Source organism: Saccoglossus kowalevskii, chromosome 16 (assembly GCF_978046115.1).
Source record: "Saccoglossus kowalevskii chromosome 16, keSacKowa6.1, whole genome shotgun sequence".
Classification (NCBI taxonomy): domain Eukaryota; kingdom Metazoa; phylum Hemichordata; class Enteropneusta; family Harrimaniidae; genus Saccoglossus; species Saccoglossus kowalevskii.
This window is the reverse complement of record NC_140656.1, coordinates 27,057,113-27,075,042: the sequence shown is the minus strand read 5'-3', so window position 1 is coordinate 27,075,042 and position 17,930 is coordinate 27,057,113. Positions and strand designations below refer to the sequence as shown.

The following is a 17,930-nucleotide window of genomic DNA, read 5'->3' as shown; positions in this document are numbered from 1 at the left end:
TAAAGTTTACATGCCCGGTGCTCTGGTGATATTTTTACTTCAATTTAAATTTTTAAAATGTCATTTTAATAAATGATATTATTGGATGAAGTTGAACGATAGTTTCTGGCGATGGCTGATACAAATCGTGAAACAAAGAACATGACAATTTGAATTACCCGTTCATGTCTGCAGAATGTTAGTTTCACGGATTGAGCTCATGTCAAAGAATGTATCTAAGAGACAATGGACAACAATAAGGTGTTCTGCTTAAACAAAATCAAAGCGAAAACACAATGGATTCATGAAAAAGCGGAACATATATGGAAATTTTGCTGTGTTAGAAGTTGCAGTTACTCAGCAGGTAGTTGGTACTTAGATTCAAAACTATGAATACAAATCAGAGGCTATACTCTCGAAAACGTACCTACACAAATTCTGGCGGCACATGGAACATTGCCTAATAATAATAATAATAATAATAATAATAATAATAATAATAATAATAATAATAAACTATTTTATTCATATTCAAATTATAAGTTTCCAACTCAAATTTTGAATCCAAGCAACCAAAAATTGATGATAGACACAAAGATGGTCCGTTTAAATGACGTCGAAACCGTCTGGAATGCAAAAGTGTAAACAGAAATAACAGATACACGGGTGACACGGTGATTTGGTACGTCATTTGTTTTGTTTACACGGGTGAAGGATATGAAAAGGTGTGAACGTCGAGTTAAATTCTAAACTTCTGTGACGTATGAACAAACCCCAGGTTTAGCCCATTGATAAGGAATATCTACACAGCGCTCAAACCTTTCAAAGCTTTGGTTAAAAATGTTACCGGTATGCCGAGTCGGTAATCATAGACGAGTGATCGCAAACGTGATCATGGCATGGCACGCTGGAATAATATCGTCAAATACCCACTTAGTCTAACAGAGTAAAATGGGTATGTAGTCATGGAAAATTGAAAACCGCTAATACAATATTAAGTCTATAAATGTACTCCAGGCATTACACACTTCATTGAATTCACATGGACGAGTGGCTGGAAACCAGGTCATGGCGTAAAAAGCTGGCAATCTTCATGAATCGCACATTAATATGGAGAATTAGTCATAGCGTGTCCCACATGAGAAATAAAAAAAACACTAAAAACAAACACTGAAGAAATTGTTTTTAATTTCACATTCAAATAATTTCAGTCATTTATTATCAACTGAAGTAGTATGGGAATTAAAACACATTCTACGATCAAGGTAATTTCGTTGTTTAAAAAAATGTGAAAAACCTAAAAGAAATATACAGAAAAATGTCGAACTATAAGTGCTCAAAATATTGAAAGTTGCGAGTAATCGAACCTTGCATCCATTGGATACCCCTCAACATATCTGACGTAGGTACCTGGTACGTGGTTACTAGTTTATTTTGTTAATCAGCCAGAACGCTGAGAACATAGAGTATAAATATGTAATGCGGTGAAACATGAATACAATTTAAACAGTCGGAGGTGTTTTGTGACATGTGACTGACACTGAATTAAATATCTAGAGAAGGAAAGGTGATATAATAAACTGTAAATTGCATTCTCCTATATTTGTGGAGGTCTTCCATTAGGGAGTATTATGTTGTTTGGCTTGACTTTTCCTTTCAAGGAACCATTCAGTGTAAATACGAATATAAAACGTGCCTGGTACCTAAGATGTCTTCCATATTCGAAATTATCAGCCAAAATCAGCTAATAAAACAAGAAATAAGTGCTTCTAAGATCGACCAAATTAATGAAAATATTGAACAACTGTTTATAAACAAGTTGCTACAAAAAATAAACAACGGCGATCGCACGTATTCTACTAAGACAAAAATCCGAACATATAGAAAATTTAAATGCAATATTAAATTTGAGAGCTACCTAGTTGCACTTGCATAGTATCGTTAAGTGACCATTGCCTTCACATTGAAGTAGGCCAACACAAACAAATCCTTTTTAAAGAATGTACTTGCAGCATGTGTAACCAATGATTTCTGTAAGGGAATAGTATCAATATTAAAGTGGGGGAGTCGTCACCTGCGCATGCGTCAAATGGCCATTGCGTGTCATTGTTTATAAACAAGCGTCTACCCATGAGCCTTTGCGTTTTTAGAGTGTGTTGTTATCGTCGCTTGGTACTCAATTCCCGCGCGTGCGCAGGTGACGACCCTTCCGCTTCAATCTGTTCACATTGGCTGAATCTGTGATCCAATATATTGACAGCAAACCAACCAATGGACGGACAGTTCATCTTATTATTCAGTGGCACAGTTAAAAAAAGAGCTTCTTCATTCGTCATCAAGTCCTTCAAGTTATTTATCCTTTTGTGAATGATACTGTAATATACTTTATTCTAGCTGGAATTAATTTCGTTAAAAAGGCTTTTTGGGTGTTTTGTATGGAATTTATTTTCACTGATTTTTGACGAGTTCGATGTAAAATGTAAGAAAAAGGGTATATTCACTAGATTGTGTTGTCCCTTTCAGCGAAAATATATTCCAAGTGGAAATAAAGTATTTACAATAGTCGTATTTTTTTTTTTTTTTTGAGCTACGAACCTGCAAGCTAGCCCCAAACGTGAATAACACACAGCTGGGGTGAAGCCTGTGGTCAACTGAAATCGGCAACAAATATTATTTTGCGCTACGGACATAAAGCGCAATGAAAAATATTGCGGGTATTTTGCATTCAACAGAGATGCAAGAAAAAAATATTTGGCAGAAATACGAAAACGACGCCAACAATTTTGTTGCCATGTGCACCGGCTAGCTCGTGAACCCGGAAGTTCTGTCGATCCTCAAAACGTAAATCCAGCACATGACACTAATCGGCGTCTGTATTTCTTTGCTATTATGTCGATTGAGGTGAATTCAAATGTACCAACGTGCCACTAGCACGAAAATACACGAATAAACCTCGCAAAAGCAAATGTGTGATAAATCGGGTCGACTTGTATAATTCATACTAATTCGTGGAGGCGTAGTTCATTAACATTTACCAATCAAAATTGGTCAACAGAATAAACACGTGAGTAATTATTCGTATGACGTCATTATCTGATGGAGGGACTGTGGTTTCAAGTAGCAAGTGACAGATATTTTATTTTTCAGTTCAGAGAAAAAATAAATTTGACTGGTCATCAAAACAGTTTATTTTATACTTCGTAATTTTGTTAACCAAACATGAACACAGCGAAACGTCCATTGGGCAAGCAACCTGTAGTCTTGTACACACATACTAGTCGTTCTTCTGGCGTGTTCGGGGGGGGGGGGGGTGTTCATAGTCAGATCAGGTGATAACCACGTGATGATCACGCCACCCGCTCGTGGGTTGTCTGTATTATCTAGCCCAATTTTAAATCAGTGTCAACAAAACACCTCGGATCGGTCGATATGTGCCCTCATTTGAACCCCCCCATCATTATGAAAATGACAGCCATGACCTAAGACTGACTTTATTTACTGTGCATCAGGTACCATTCCACGTACACAACCCACGGAGTTGTCAGCAAAGAGTTACCTACGTGCACCGTCACATGGACCTCTCAGCTGGGAAATTGTAATCTTCCAATTAACGAGATACTTCAAGTTGAGCTAAGATGGGGTATAATTGTAAACAGACGTTATGGGAATTGTGGTCATTTAAAAACATTTTTGTAATTCTTTTTATCCCATTAATATGCCTTCCATTGATTATTGCGATTCCTACATCGGTGAGTAGATTACGTTAATATATACCGTAATATTTTATATTATTCAAAAACATGAACCCTTAATGATTGCAATGTGTTATATCGATATAGTATCAAACATGTTATTTTATGTACTGTGTAAATAAAATCCATGCAATTCCGGCTGCTCTCCGTGACTTGTCATCATATCTAGGTCAATCTGGCATACTCTCCTTGAACGTCAACACAACTAGATCAATCTGACATAAAATCGAGTTCTACGAGTAGTTTGAGTGCATATGTGTGCATGCAATATCGTATCGCCTGGTACAGGTTACAAAATTCCTAGTTACATTTTTATAATAGATTTGATAATTTGTATTGAAGAACAAATTTGTATTGAAGTTGGAAATTGCGTACAAATTACGACATTCAATTTGGAAAATGATTTTATACGCTCAAAAAATAAGATCTTTGTGCAAATTACGGACGAATAAAATAGCTGATTACATTTTAAACCTTGCCTATGTCACAGTCCCCCAACACCCGGTTGGGAAAGGCTATTGTTCTAAGGTTTCGTGAAAAGACACGTGTAGTTTAAAATCCATATTCATTATTAACAACAACAAAAAAAGATTTTGATTTCAAATTGTAGCTGCCACGTTTATGTATGCGTTACGGCAATAATACCACGGAAGTTTCAACCCTGGTAAATCGCGTTACCACCCCCAAAACAATCGTTATTAATTTGTGATTTGATACTTTAATTTTTGGGTAATATGTTTTACTTTGTGCATAAGTGCCGGGAAGGTGTTCATTTCAGTCATTCATTTTGCATTTGATTTTGCCGTAGGTGTTGTGTATGAATCAAGATGGTTGTTTGGTGTCGCTAACAAAAAAATGTTATTCCGTGAGAAATCGGAACAACTAAAACTAAAACTAAAAAGATGGAATTATTGTAGCTTTTAGATAACCAAACCGATTTTATGTTGTCATATGACCCATTCTAATCATATTAAATAGCAATATGTCACGTTACTCGGTACATGTGCTCGGCAGAATTTCTGTTTTCAAGCTGGCGATACCTACTATTGTCGCCGTTATGCTGAGCGTATCCGATTGTATCGACCCTCGTATATGTACATTACAGCTTAAACTATCATATAGTTTATGGTGTGGAGGGTCTGTGCCCATGTCTACGAAATTACGTTTTCTTATTTTTAATTAAAATACATTATTACGAAAATACAAAACAATTGATTACAACTTACGAAAATACCCCTTGACGGCTCTCAATTTCAATTTCAATTTTAATTAAATGTCATTGTTTTGCTTCCATACAGGAATCCTATTGTGGCTATGTCTTATTAGTAATGGCACTTTATTGGGTTTTTGAATGCATGCCCATGGCCGTTACTTCTCTGTTACCACTAGCCCTATTCCCCTTGTTTGGTATCCTGGATGGTGGCGCCACGGCTGCAAAGTATTTCAAGGACACCAGCGCTCTGTTACTTGGAGGTATAATGATGGCTATTGCCATTGAACACTGGAATCTTCATCGACGAATAGCGTTAGGCGTGTTGATGGTTTCGGGTACAAAACCCAGATGGTGAGATGAGAACAAGTACTATCCTCAATTCATTCATTTATGGTTTTAATTACTACGTCAGCTTCAGATTTGATTACATTATGTCATTAATTGCTTAATATATAGTATTACTAATGTTTAAATTACTTTATCTGGTGGGTTAAATTTAGAATGAATTCAAACAGCATGAATTAGGCACCCTGAAGTCAGTTATGCGTTCTTGTGTTCCCGTGTCTGCGTTTATGCGGTCCATGTGAATGAAACAACCCTAAAAAGAGCCACAAACTACCCAAAGGACCCAAACAAACCCAAAACTGTTCCCCGGCGGCAACTGGATAATGTTCACAAGGTCAAGGACTGTCTTTTGCGTCCTTTTTCAATCGAGCAAATAATAGTTGACAATTCTGGACCATGTAAAATATCATGATAATATGTTGGAGTTAATCTCAGCCAGTCGGTCCATTTCGACTTATACAGGCCAATATAGCAACGTTCTCAATACAATTGGCGAGACAAAGATTGCTGTCGCTTGGTGAAAAAACAGTACTTTTGTCTGAGGCTTGTTCGGCAGTGTAACATTCGACATGATTGTAGTTATAAACTTCGAAAAATAAAGAAATTGTGTGAGACATCCGAATGCACGTAACGTTTTATCTAGATATAAACATTTGATACGACCATATTTACCGGAATTTCACTCGGTAAATATCAAGTTGTCTTTAACTACAATTTTACGACCGCAGACCGCATTGCATATACGACCACAGACCGCATTGCATAGCTTTTCAAATTGCGTCATTGACTTGTGAGTCTGTGACTGTATAGACGTATAGACATACTGGTACACGGAGGTTTCGTTCGTTCTCCAGTCCACTCCAGTTGTAGTAGACTGGCAAAGTCGGGATTTCTTTTTTGTTTTACAAAGAAAATATAATAATTGTCAAATTGGCCTTTTTAGCGTGATTTCGAAAACTAGCGTGACCGCGAAGTGATTTCGCGGCGAGTGGGAACATATTTTTTTTTTAATTAAAAATTACACCTATGTTTGAAAAAATCGCTCCGACTGTGGCCAGTCTACAGTTGTAGTTGTAAATTTGTGCGTACGTTTGTCAGGCACTAAACGTGTAATTAAATGATTATAATGTAAGTGCAATGTCTAAAGTAACACACCGATGACCAGTTATTGACTGAATCTATTAACATATACGTGTTATTTTGTTAATATTATGTTTTTCTTAATACTGACACAGTACGGTGATGTTTCCCCGGTTTCTCGCCACAAGCGAGTCACATTAGCGCATTGACAAGAGACTGGAACCGAGTCTACAGTGTCCCCTACGTACTCGCCGCAGAGGGCCGCAATTCATGCTAAGCTATCGTTTATTATTTCATTTCAGGTTATTATTGGGGTTCATGTTGGTCACATGGTTTTTATCAATGTGGATCAGTAACTCAGCGACTACGTCAATGATGCTTCCCATCGCCCAGGCTGTATTGATTCGATTATCTGAGCTAAAAAAGGAAAAGAGCGTAAGCAATAATACTCAATCATTACAAATATAAATTTAACATATTTCTATATATAACTAAATATAATTAAGTTGCAGCTGCACCCTTTATCTCCGGGCTTTGCAGCAAATTAAAATGAGCAGCCATTTTGAAATGTAGTTGAGCCCTGTGTGGATCTCAACTCCTTGAAGTTTAAAGTATAACCATTTACGCTTTTTTATGCGAAAAAAATCTGGAGTAGCAATAACTTTTCAGACAAAGGGTTAACCAAAGATTTTAAGAAACATTTTGTTGAAACATGATAGTTTTTAAAGGCAGGTTCGCCATTCTTGTTGTCACGTGGTACTTATGTAAACAATGGCTGTCCAGTTTGCGCGATTTTGTCCTTCTATACTTATGCTTTTGAGTTATGTATGTTAAACTATGGTTCTGAATGAAACAACAGACAAAGAATGCCTTATTCAAAAACGTCATCAAACCCTTGTGTAATCAGTGCCCCCTCATTTATGGTGTGTTCCAAATTGGCAAAGCTTACTTTTATGCAGCGATGACATGTTCTGGCGCTGTCATTGTGATATTTGACCCCTGGTGGAGAATAGAACCAGCATCTTTCCTCCTCCATGCTTCTCTGTTTTGAGCCGCTACTTCTGCCTCTACCCAAGTCTTCTAATCCCATGATTGACCGGCCGATCTTCGACAGAGGAATATTGCTTCCGAATACCCTTTTAATCGAAATTGCCTATCATCAAATGTGGACAGCACATTATTAAGCATGGAAATGTCCCCGAAATACTTTCGCGTTTGTCGAATCCCACGCGATGTTTGACGCGACTACGACGCTATGACCTTTGTCTGTCCTGTTTTTACGTTCGATTTCACGCATAACGCGTGATTCTTGCAGTGAACGGAAAATCCCCTATCCTCGGGGGCGGAGCTACGTCACAAGACGTTCCACGTTGCTAAGACGCGCACCACTGTACATGCATTTCTATGCATTTCTAATCTTGTTACACTGTTCAGAGGAGTCTCAACAATCATCCCAAAGTACCGTTTTCAGCGAGTTTTTGGCCTTTGTTTTCACCGCCGCGGGTTGCCAGGCGGTGAAAATGCCCGGATGTCCGCCCCTGAGGATTCTCTTTCGGTCTTCCCGCGTTCCTTTCGCCCTCTGGTGTCCATGTTAAAGTGATTCTTAGTATGTCATTCTTTTCCATACGTAACACATGTCCATTCCACTTCCACCGCCTGTTTTGTTTTAATTTTGACTACCGTCTTGATAAAGCGATAGGGCATTTAGACTTTGATATATTTATTAGGTTTACATTGAGGGTTTGATAAATATAGTGTGACGAAGATCTCTCTAACAATTGTAAAGTTTTGAACTGACAAACATTAATGTTATGCCTACCAGCACATCGACTTGTGACGAGTCATACACAAACGTGCACGTCAACAGTATAGAATTCGGGCGAGGTGTGTTGGTGATTGTCTGGTTGATCTACTGGGAAGCGGCCGCTAGAAGATGAAACCATCTAAAAAAGTAAAGAAAAAAAATCCCCTCCTGAAAACAGGTAGTTAAATAAGCCGAAGAGCATGTGATTAGATTGGAGACTTTTATTGTGTTTTAATACACCGGTAATACTATCAAAGATTATCAGATATTCACCGTGAACTTGACTGTTGCAAGCACGAATGGTCGTTAGTGACGTTACATCCAGCCTACTGAACGATTAGCTTCTATGTTCGCTACGACGAGCGAGCGAGAGAATTGGTTGAAGATACAATGCACAGTTACTTTGATCGTTAATAATTGATTGTGTGCTGGACTTTGCTACTTATTGTACACACGTGGGATTAGGCGCGTGCCATACTCTACAGTAGGTGGATGCGTCAGTATTTGAGTGATTATCGACATTTCAGATATTTATTTGGACTATATCAGAGCAAGTGAAAATATGTTGGACGACGGGTATCCACGTGTGAATAGATACCAAAATAGGCAAAGTAATTGGAAGCATTGGAGAGTCCGAGAGTTCGTGTACTGTATACAAAACTGTTGACAACTTCTCACTATGATACTTCAAATTTGAGCATTTGCTTGATGTGAGAACGTCGTAATATTGGAATAAACAACGAGATGCCATAGAACAGCGTTGGTGTTACAGCGAATTACATATGTCGAAAGTGATACAAGTTGTTTTGTGATACCGTTAACCAGACGTGTTACAGTGGGACTTAATCAAACCAATATTAATTTATCCAGTATTGAGTTTAAATAATTGCTTGATTATCGTTATTTTTGAATTCCTCCTGTTCATGATTTTGTAGGAAGTGTAATTTCAGTCTTTGGAATTGTATTTGTGCGTGGCGATTGTGATACGTTTAGTGATCCATTTCATCTGAAGTAATCGGACTAATTGGATTGTTATCGATAGTTTATTTGTGCGATTTGTGTTTGTGATCGATCAATCGAACATTGACTAATTGTGTCTTTTTAGTAACCATGAATTAGGTCACTAATTATTAACAACCACAATCTAAGTCATTGAATTTGATCATAAGAAGTGTATGAGTTATTTATTTAGGTCATGTGATCTTGAGCCCGTCGTCAAGTGACCTAAGATTGTGATCAAATTTGGCAAAAGTGTTTATTTTCCCTAAAAGTTGTTGTTGGGAATGGAACTGGAGATGTTTTTTTTTTGCTCCAGTCATTTTACAATGTTTTTAAAATACTGTCTTGTTACATCCGTATTAGACGACATAACTGTAAGACCACAGAATGATGCGGGGGGGGGGGGGGCTCAGTAGACACTTGATGTATATATCTTAATTTACATTTTACACGTGTTTCAATGACAGCGTCAATGCCATAGTATAACCTGTGCGCATTTCTCATAAGTTCAGGCGAGGCACCGTGAGCAGTACCCTTGTCCCATAATACTAAATTTGCAAGGTCTTACATCTTACCTCCGGTCCATACATCAGGAATACTGACATATACAGTTACCATTCAATGCATTTACTAAGTCAATTCCTTAAAACAAGTGGGTCGTCACCCGCGCATGCATCAGATGGACATAGCGTGTCATTGTTTACAAACAAGCGTCTACCCATGAGCCTTTGCGTTCTTATCGTGTGTTGTTATCATCGCTTGTGACTCAATTCCCGCGCGTGCGCATGTGATGACCCCCCCCCCCGCTTTAATTTTAAAATAAAATTATGTATAACGTTATTAACCTTATCTCATTTCACATTGTATTTATTTAGCAAAATGGGCGACAGGTCAAATCCAATCATATTGATATAGACATACCATGTGAAAATGGAGCTGTAACCTATGTCGTAGACTATGGAACTATGAATACAACACTAAACGATAAAGTACACACAGAAGTCACAGTGATGGGAAAGTACGTCATTGATATCGTATATTTTAAAACTTGGTAATTGCTAAGTAATCAAGATATTCTTATTTGCATACTTGTTTTCAAACTATTGTGGCAAAATGGTCACACAAAGACCCGGCAGAAGATATATTTTAAAATCGTAGGACCTCAAGCTGTTTATAATTAGGATTTTTAAAATTATTATTAAACATCGGTATACCAAAAATACAGTTCTAGTCGCATTGTCTCCCCAGAAACAATTTGAAATCGAAAATTAATTCCCCACTGCTACTATTTATTATGGTTTCCTAAAAGCTGTAAAAAAAATACGACAACTTGAATCGGAAATTATGCTAATTTAATTCGTTTTCCAACAAAGCGGCATTTGTTTCTTGTGGAAACATATCACACTGTTTTTGTTGTTTTTTTGTTTTTTTACATACACTCATGGAACATTTATTGCTTACTACAGAATGACTATAAATACAATTACTAAATAGTCTCAATGATATGCTGTTGTCAAACGTCAAGATTACACTCATGTTAGTAGAACTCGGTCGGATGTTGTCAAGTCGGCTTCTTCTGCCCCGTGACAAACTTTATTTTAGCAATTTGTATAAAACGCCAGGGTATTTCGACACTGTTATTCATAGTATATATGTACAAAAATCTTCAAAACAAGATTTTTAATAATCAATATCAGATTTTGTAATGCTCATTACTAAATGATAAACGACTGATAATTAGCATCCCTGTATCATTAATTAATTTTAATAACGTCATTTTCAGCAGAAATGAAGTCAAAGAGACGGATAATGCGGACGACACCCCAGTTTCAGAAGAGTACATATCAATGGGTAAAGCTCTTATGTTGGCAATATGTTATTCGTCAAGTATCGGCGGAACATGTACACTCATAGGAACGCCTGGTAACCTTGTATTGGTGGGCCAACTAGACGAGTAAGTGAAAATATTCGATGTTTATGGAGCAAATCATATTTATTGATCCTATCTTTTTGGGGTTACAAGCAAATCTATTGTTATTGTTGTGTCTTTACGTCTTCTTCTTCTTCTGTAACGATTATTTCGTCTAACAGATCTCAGAAACGATTAGTCTCAGACAATTGTGAAACTTTGTCAACTTGTAGGCCTCGATTTGAAGATATGCAATGAAATGCAATGAAGTTAAACCGGAAGTGACCTATTCCACTAATAACAAACTTTATTGGCCACGTGACCTTCCTCTCCACATTGAGAGGATAAAAACAGCAACCCACGTATAAAATTCCTCCTCTTTAGAATCACGCAACATATTGATCTTAGATTTCAGGAAGTAGTCGATTTAAAATTTGCCATGTTGCATCGGATCAGTCACGTAATTTGGCCGCCATTGTGGTTTCCATCAAAAACAACATTTTGAGCATTTGTTCTTCACGAGCAAAATGATTTGAAATTATGTATGTAGTATATGTGGTCAAAGCCTCTTAGGAAAAAAAACAAAGCTATTTAGACGGGTCACGTGATTTGGACGTTCACTTGGACTTCCGTCAAAAATGGCAACAATTTTGAGCTATTTGTTCTTCATGCGTGCTTCAACCAATATACTTGAAATTATGCATATAGGGCATTTAGTATAGGTGGCCAAGGCTTCAAAATAAAATAATCAGTCACATGGTTTTGCCGCCATGTTGGTTTTGCGTAAAAACACGTTTCTCATTGCCGTTGTTTCCTCAAGCCGTGCTTATTGACCCCGATTTTATCTGATGCACCGAAATTTGCGAATTTTTATCAGTCAAGTGATTCGGCAGCCATATTGGATTTACGTAAATTGGAATATGATAATATAAATAATAACAGTAGGTAGATATAGTATATCTACAATTTAATAATTGTGTTTACATTTACCAACCACCTAGAAAATGTTAACAACTTGCTTGTTGCCTTTAATGCAACTGGAAGCTTTTAAGATTGGTTTGACTAAAAATGCTTATGTTACATTCCAAGCCAGCATGGCTGGGACCGCTATTGTTATGACTGTTTTTGTTTTTATGGGTCTAGGTGATCTGAATGTGTTGTGGCTTATACTACAGGTTATGTGGAATAGATATAAGAAATACAAACTTTAGCGGTCACGTGACTTTTTCTGTCATGTTTTTTTACGTCAAACAAATTATTTGAGTCAGCAATTTTTGACAAAAATGACCAAAAGTTTGGACATTATTTCTCATGAGTGGTGAATAAGTTTCTTATAATTATTTTTATCAATCAACTTGATATTTTGTGTGTAGAATGCATGTATGGCACATGTTTCTTATGAAAAATAAATAAAATATTGTGCCTAAGTCACGTGATTTGTTCGCCATCTTGGTTTCTCAACAAAAATTACCCAATTGTTGAGCATTTGTTTCTTATGAGTACTTCAACGGACATTTTGCATATAGTTTGTTTGGCCAATGCTACATACGAGAAATATTAATTATGTTTGATAAGTCATATGGTCATTCATGGTTTCGTCGCCATTTTGATTTTTCGGTAGAAATGACCAAAATATAAAGCATAAATTTATTAACTATACAATGACTGCATGCAATAGCAAATAAATGTCACTGCATTATCAGGTCATACAATAAACCCCTTCCGCTTTAACTCTGCTGTTACTTGCAGCTTTAATTACCTGTTTATTTTTAATATAAATTAAATTAAATAAACGTTTTTTTTACTTTCAGTCGTTACCCTGACCATCCTCTAAATTTTATAAATTGGTTCGTCTTCAGTTTTCCTTCTGCTCTTGTATTTATATTCCTTGCATGGTTGTGGCTGCTTGCAGTTTTCCTGAGATCAAAGTAAGTCTCATATGAACTCAGTGGGTATGAACGCTCTCTGTGTATCGCAATTGGTTAGAATATCTATCATGCGTAATGTCAGAATATTTGAACAATTGAATAACAAGAACATTGTAATCTAATTTCATCACACAATATGACTGCCTAACCTTCAATACCACCTGTCTATTTCATTCATAATTATTGCTATTTATAATAGAACATCTATCCCAACTCAACGATCAATTTTGAACTAATTAATGAATTACCATGTGTAGTCTTTGTAGAGGGGGTGGATGCACATCTTGTGCGTGTAGTTGTAAAACGAGCGAAGAGGAAACCATTATCAAAAGTGTGTTGAAGAATGAATACAAAAAACTGGGAACCTGGAGGTAAGAAATACAAACACACTGACTTATTGTTGCCAAAAGCACGAAGCACGAATACTGATAACATTAATGGCCCTTTTATATAATTAAGCTACAAGAGGCAGATATAATTTTGAAATCTTCTTCAGTGAAGTCTTTAGTTCAATATGGAAAATTGAATTTGAGAGGACTATTCACTCGCTAAGAGGCATTACATATTTCTGTAACATAGTTATTCTGTCAAAGTGTTAGTGAAGTATTTTGCACGTGTGTCTGTATGAACATAATTCAACATTTTTGAAAAATGGTATGTAAATGTGTTGTGAAAAATGACAAGAGTTAGCTTCTGCTCTATAAATTATTGTAGCTTCCACTCCTTGTTATCTCTGTCTCACGTTTAATTTACAATAGTGCTAACTAACCATAAATATTGGCCGTATGATAAAACTCATTACTAAATTTATCTTGTTTGTCATCTATAGTTGGGCTGAACTAAGTGTATTGACGATGTTTGTAACTCTGTGTCTACTATGGATATCAAGAGACATTGGTGGATACGGATGGTGCATGTTATTCCCAGAAGAGTGAGTTAACACATAATGGCACACAAGTATATATATTATTATTTGTAGTAAGTATTTCTACATATAGTTGAATAAAAGTAATCTACATCTAAATATACTAGATTCTTTCACTTGTTCGTTACAGATACGTCACTGATGCCACCCCTGCAATTGTCATATCCATAATCCTGTTTTGTTATCCGTCAGACTTTCCAAATTTTTACTTTTTTCGAACTAAAGAAGGTATGTATGTCAATAATCGATAACATCGTCAAAGTTTGATGAAAAATAAAAACAATACTCTCTCATATATATTACAACTAATATATTTTTCAGACTCTCCTCCTTCCAAGCCAAGAACAAGTCTTTTAAACTGGCAGATCGTAAATAAGAAAATGCCATGGAGTCTATTCTTATTAATGGGTGGCGGTTTTGCACTTGCAGAAGGAATGGAGGTAGGAATGATTTTAATTCAATAATTATATGTTTCATACTCTCATTGTTATTCATAAATAGTAACAGTATTCGTACAGATGGGTTACTGATTTCACTTCTTTTGGAAGATATTATTCATTAGATTATTTTACGATGACCGAGACTTTCAATTTAATGAGTATTTAAAAAATAAAATTTAAAGTATTTATCGAAATTTTTTCATTCAATATTTTCTCATATGCGTGAAATTAATACCATAATGGATGTTCACGCTATAGAAAACATTGAAATATTATGTGTAAACCTCAAGTCTTATGTATCTAACATGCCTCTAAACATAATGCCATTTATTAAATTGATATTTCTATCAGGGGGGAAATCTTCTCCCCGGGGTTCTCCACTCTGTCGGGGGGAATCTCGTCTCGTCTCTCTATCTCGTCCCCTTGAGGTACGGGATCGGGAAAGTCACTTTAACTTTACAGTCAAATAAGGCACACACAACGAAATACGTTTCAGCTCTCGTCTTAGTCGGTCAATCGAACACTCTATCAGACACAGCGCCCTGGGGAAAAGATCCCCAAGACTCTCGCAAGGCTGAACCAAGACTCGCCCAAGACTGGACTGCCTCAAGGCTCCGTCGCCCCTGGACTCTCTCGGACTGGACTCGACTCTCCAGGACTGCCTTCTCTCTCTACTGCGTCTGTCGTGGAGTATTCGCCAAGACCAACTCAAACTCTCTTTATTCATTTTCAAAACTCTGACCAATTACAATGCAGTAAAAAGACTCTAGGGCGTAACCTTCAATCATAAAGCCAATCACACTAAGTACTGAATACGTCATATTTTTGATTAATCGTTCACTACATTAATAACTATGGATGTCAGAATAGCGACGGTATCTTGTAATTAGTTCCAAACCACTGAGCCAAGTTCCGTCCAAAACTTCAAATAGGCCTACACGATGACAGACATAACACAGCAATTCGCTAATAATCAGTTAATTAAGTCGGTCAACAGATACGCGAAAACAAATTCATGACATTTCCATGTGAACCATTGTGGAAAAACTGCTATGTAGTGCTGCTAATTTAAGTGGCTATTTTAGTAACACTGATGACGTGGGGTCACGTTCACCAGGAGCCGAGAACAAACTTCTTATTTATCGATTTTTATGTTGACATTCGTTCCAAAATTCTAGTTATTATATTAGAGTTTCAATTCTTGTTATGAACATTAGCGAAGTTGAAATATAAGAAATCATTGTTAGTTAGAACTTTTGGGTATCCAGAGCGCATTATGAGAGTTGTTAAGAACATCGTGACTGAATTATTATTATCGAACAACAAACATTCAGGATATATCTCATTGTACAAGATTTGTTATTTATTTGTGTATACACTCTGATATCGGGAAATCGTTTATTACAAAATGTATGCACCAGCTATTCTACAGTTATTGTCATTCGCGATGATTTCACTCTAATTTGTAAGATAAATTCTCCATACTCTTCCATTACCCATGATACTGTTCGAGCCTCGTTGGTAGGCTTTTCTAGAATTTTCAAGATGTCGCTGATGTAACAAGTGTTTGTAAACCGTTCCGTTGAAATAAAACAGAGTTTGTGTTTATCGAGAGCCGTGAGTTTCTTCAGTGTCACTGGGAATGGACGAAAACCTGTATCAGAACATTAAAAGTTCCCCACACCGTGTGCAATTCCAAACTTGATATTATGTCTGTGCATTTGCTTTAGTGATCCTCGCCTTCTCGTTAACAAAATGTTCATTCAACCATGTTAGGTGTCCGGACTATCACAGTGGATTGGCGACTTGCTGACGGCACTCGATGGACTTTCAGATTGGGTAATTGTACTTATATGTGGAGCTGTGGCTTGTTACTTCACGGAGATTACGTGTAGCACTGCTGTTACCACCATTCTTGCACCTATTTTGATATCGTTGGTGAGTAGGACCACACTATCTTGTGTATCGATGTGTGACATTATGATATCAGAATATATGTTATACAAAATACAATATGATAAGCCGCATTAACAGTATAGAGTACTGTATTGTTACATCATTTTATTAGTTGTGGTTATACGTCAACTAATAAATACAAGGCTTATAGAAAAAAGAAATAGATCACATTATAAATTTTGTGAAATATTTGCTTCTCCCACCAGGCTGAGACAACGTGTATTAACCCACTATATCTAACAGTGCCGTGTACAATATTGATATCGTATGCATTCATGTTACCTGCGGCATGCGTTCCAAATGCAATGGTGTTTTCTAATGGATTACTGACTATACCGGATATGGTAAGACATTCACTTAATATTTCAATGGAGAACTCGGAAATAGTTCTATTTCAATCATCATGGATTCCATGAAATGTATGATTGGATGTTCCATCATCGAGGTAAAATGCAAACGAGAAGCGCTCTCTGTAGTAACATGTGTGTACATTGCTTTGATTTATTGACTTTTGTTTTTATTTCAGGCAGTAACTGGTTTCTTTCTGAGTATGTATGGCATTATATGGATTAATTTATGGGTCAACTCCTGGGGCAACTTGTTGTTTGACGATTTGTATACATATCCTGAATGGGCTATGTCGGATAACACAACATGCGTTGACTCGGCAATTTAAATCCGATTGTTGCCACTTACGACGGGTTTTATCAAATAATCGCGCTTTCATATTGAACGAGAATATTACAAAAACGCTGTCGTATCGGAAACAGCAATTGGACCAGATCACTGACATTGACATACCGACCATGCATGCATCTCCTCCAAATACGATAAACGTCACTTCCTGTCAGCTGTCAATGAAACCGGAATTGTGCTTCCCTCAACTGTTAATCAATTACTAGTAGATGACAATGTGTGTGGTATAATGTAGCTAGTTATTAAATCTGTACTGTGCAAATTGTGTACTGAATGTGTTCATATATGTGTGCATTATTTGTATTAATGCAAGTAATATTCCCACAATAATCAATGCGTCGTATGGACAAACACATACCAGTAATGGAAAGTAAGGTGAAATTATTCGAAGTGATGAAATTACTCTGCTGTAACCTGAAAGATTAGTGATAAAGTCAACTCGGTCAGACCGATTATCGATTATCGATAATCAGCAAAAATATTACCCTTTTATCATTCCTTTTCAAAACAAACTTCCAGTAGAAATTATTGCTTACCGAATAATTAAAACAAACTGACTCAAGCTCCATGCAAAATTATACACGAATTTCATATATATATTATTGTCGTTAGAGAACTTGACTTTTCGGTTCGTCCAGTTTGGGGGCCCGGGACTGTCGCTGCAATTTAATTGATCACTATATTTCCCCCGTGGTATTCCATGGAGATTAATCAACGCGAGGCCGCTTAGATCAAATGATATGGTCATCATAACTACAATATTGACTAGTCCAAATGAAAAGAAATACACGAACGCAAACCTTGCAAGCTGAAAATCATTTAGTTGTAACAGGTGGTTATTTTTTGCAAAATGTCATTGATAAGTCAGATCACGTAAGGGTCGCGCTTTCGGCGCAAGGTTGGT

At 36.7% G+C, this 17,930-nt stretch overlaps 1 protein-coding gene across 1 annotated transcript; it reads left to right on the top strand.

Moving 5' to 3' along the window:
* Positions 1–3,399: 3,399 nt before the first annotated feature.
* Positions 3,400–17,288, top strand: LOC144359193 (solute carrier family 13 member 2-like). Its single transcript, XM_085491614.1, has 13 exons — positions 3,400–3,728; positions 5,030–5,295; positions 6,672–6,804; positions 10,048–10,190; positions 10,959–11,126; positions 12,893–13,009; positions 13,267–13,380; positions 13,839–13,940; positions 14,065–14,162; positions 14,256–14,374; positions 16,151–16,312; positions 16,537–16,674; positions 16,857–17,288. The coding sequence occupies exons 1-13, from the start codon at positions 3,615–3,617 to the stop codon at positions 17,004–17,006; spliced, it is 1,824 nt and encodes a 607-aa protein (XP_085347740.1). The 5' UTR covers positions 3,400–3,614; the 3' UTR covers positions 17,007–17,288.
* Positions 17,289–17,930: the final 642 nt, after the last annotated feature.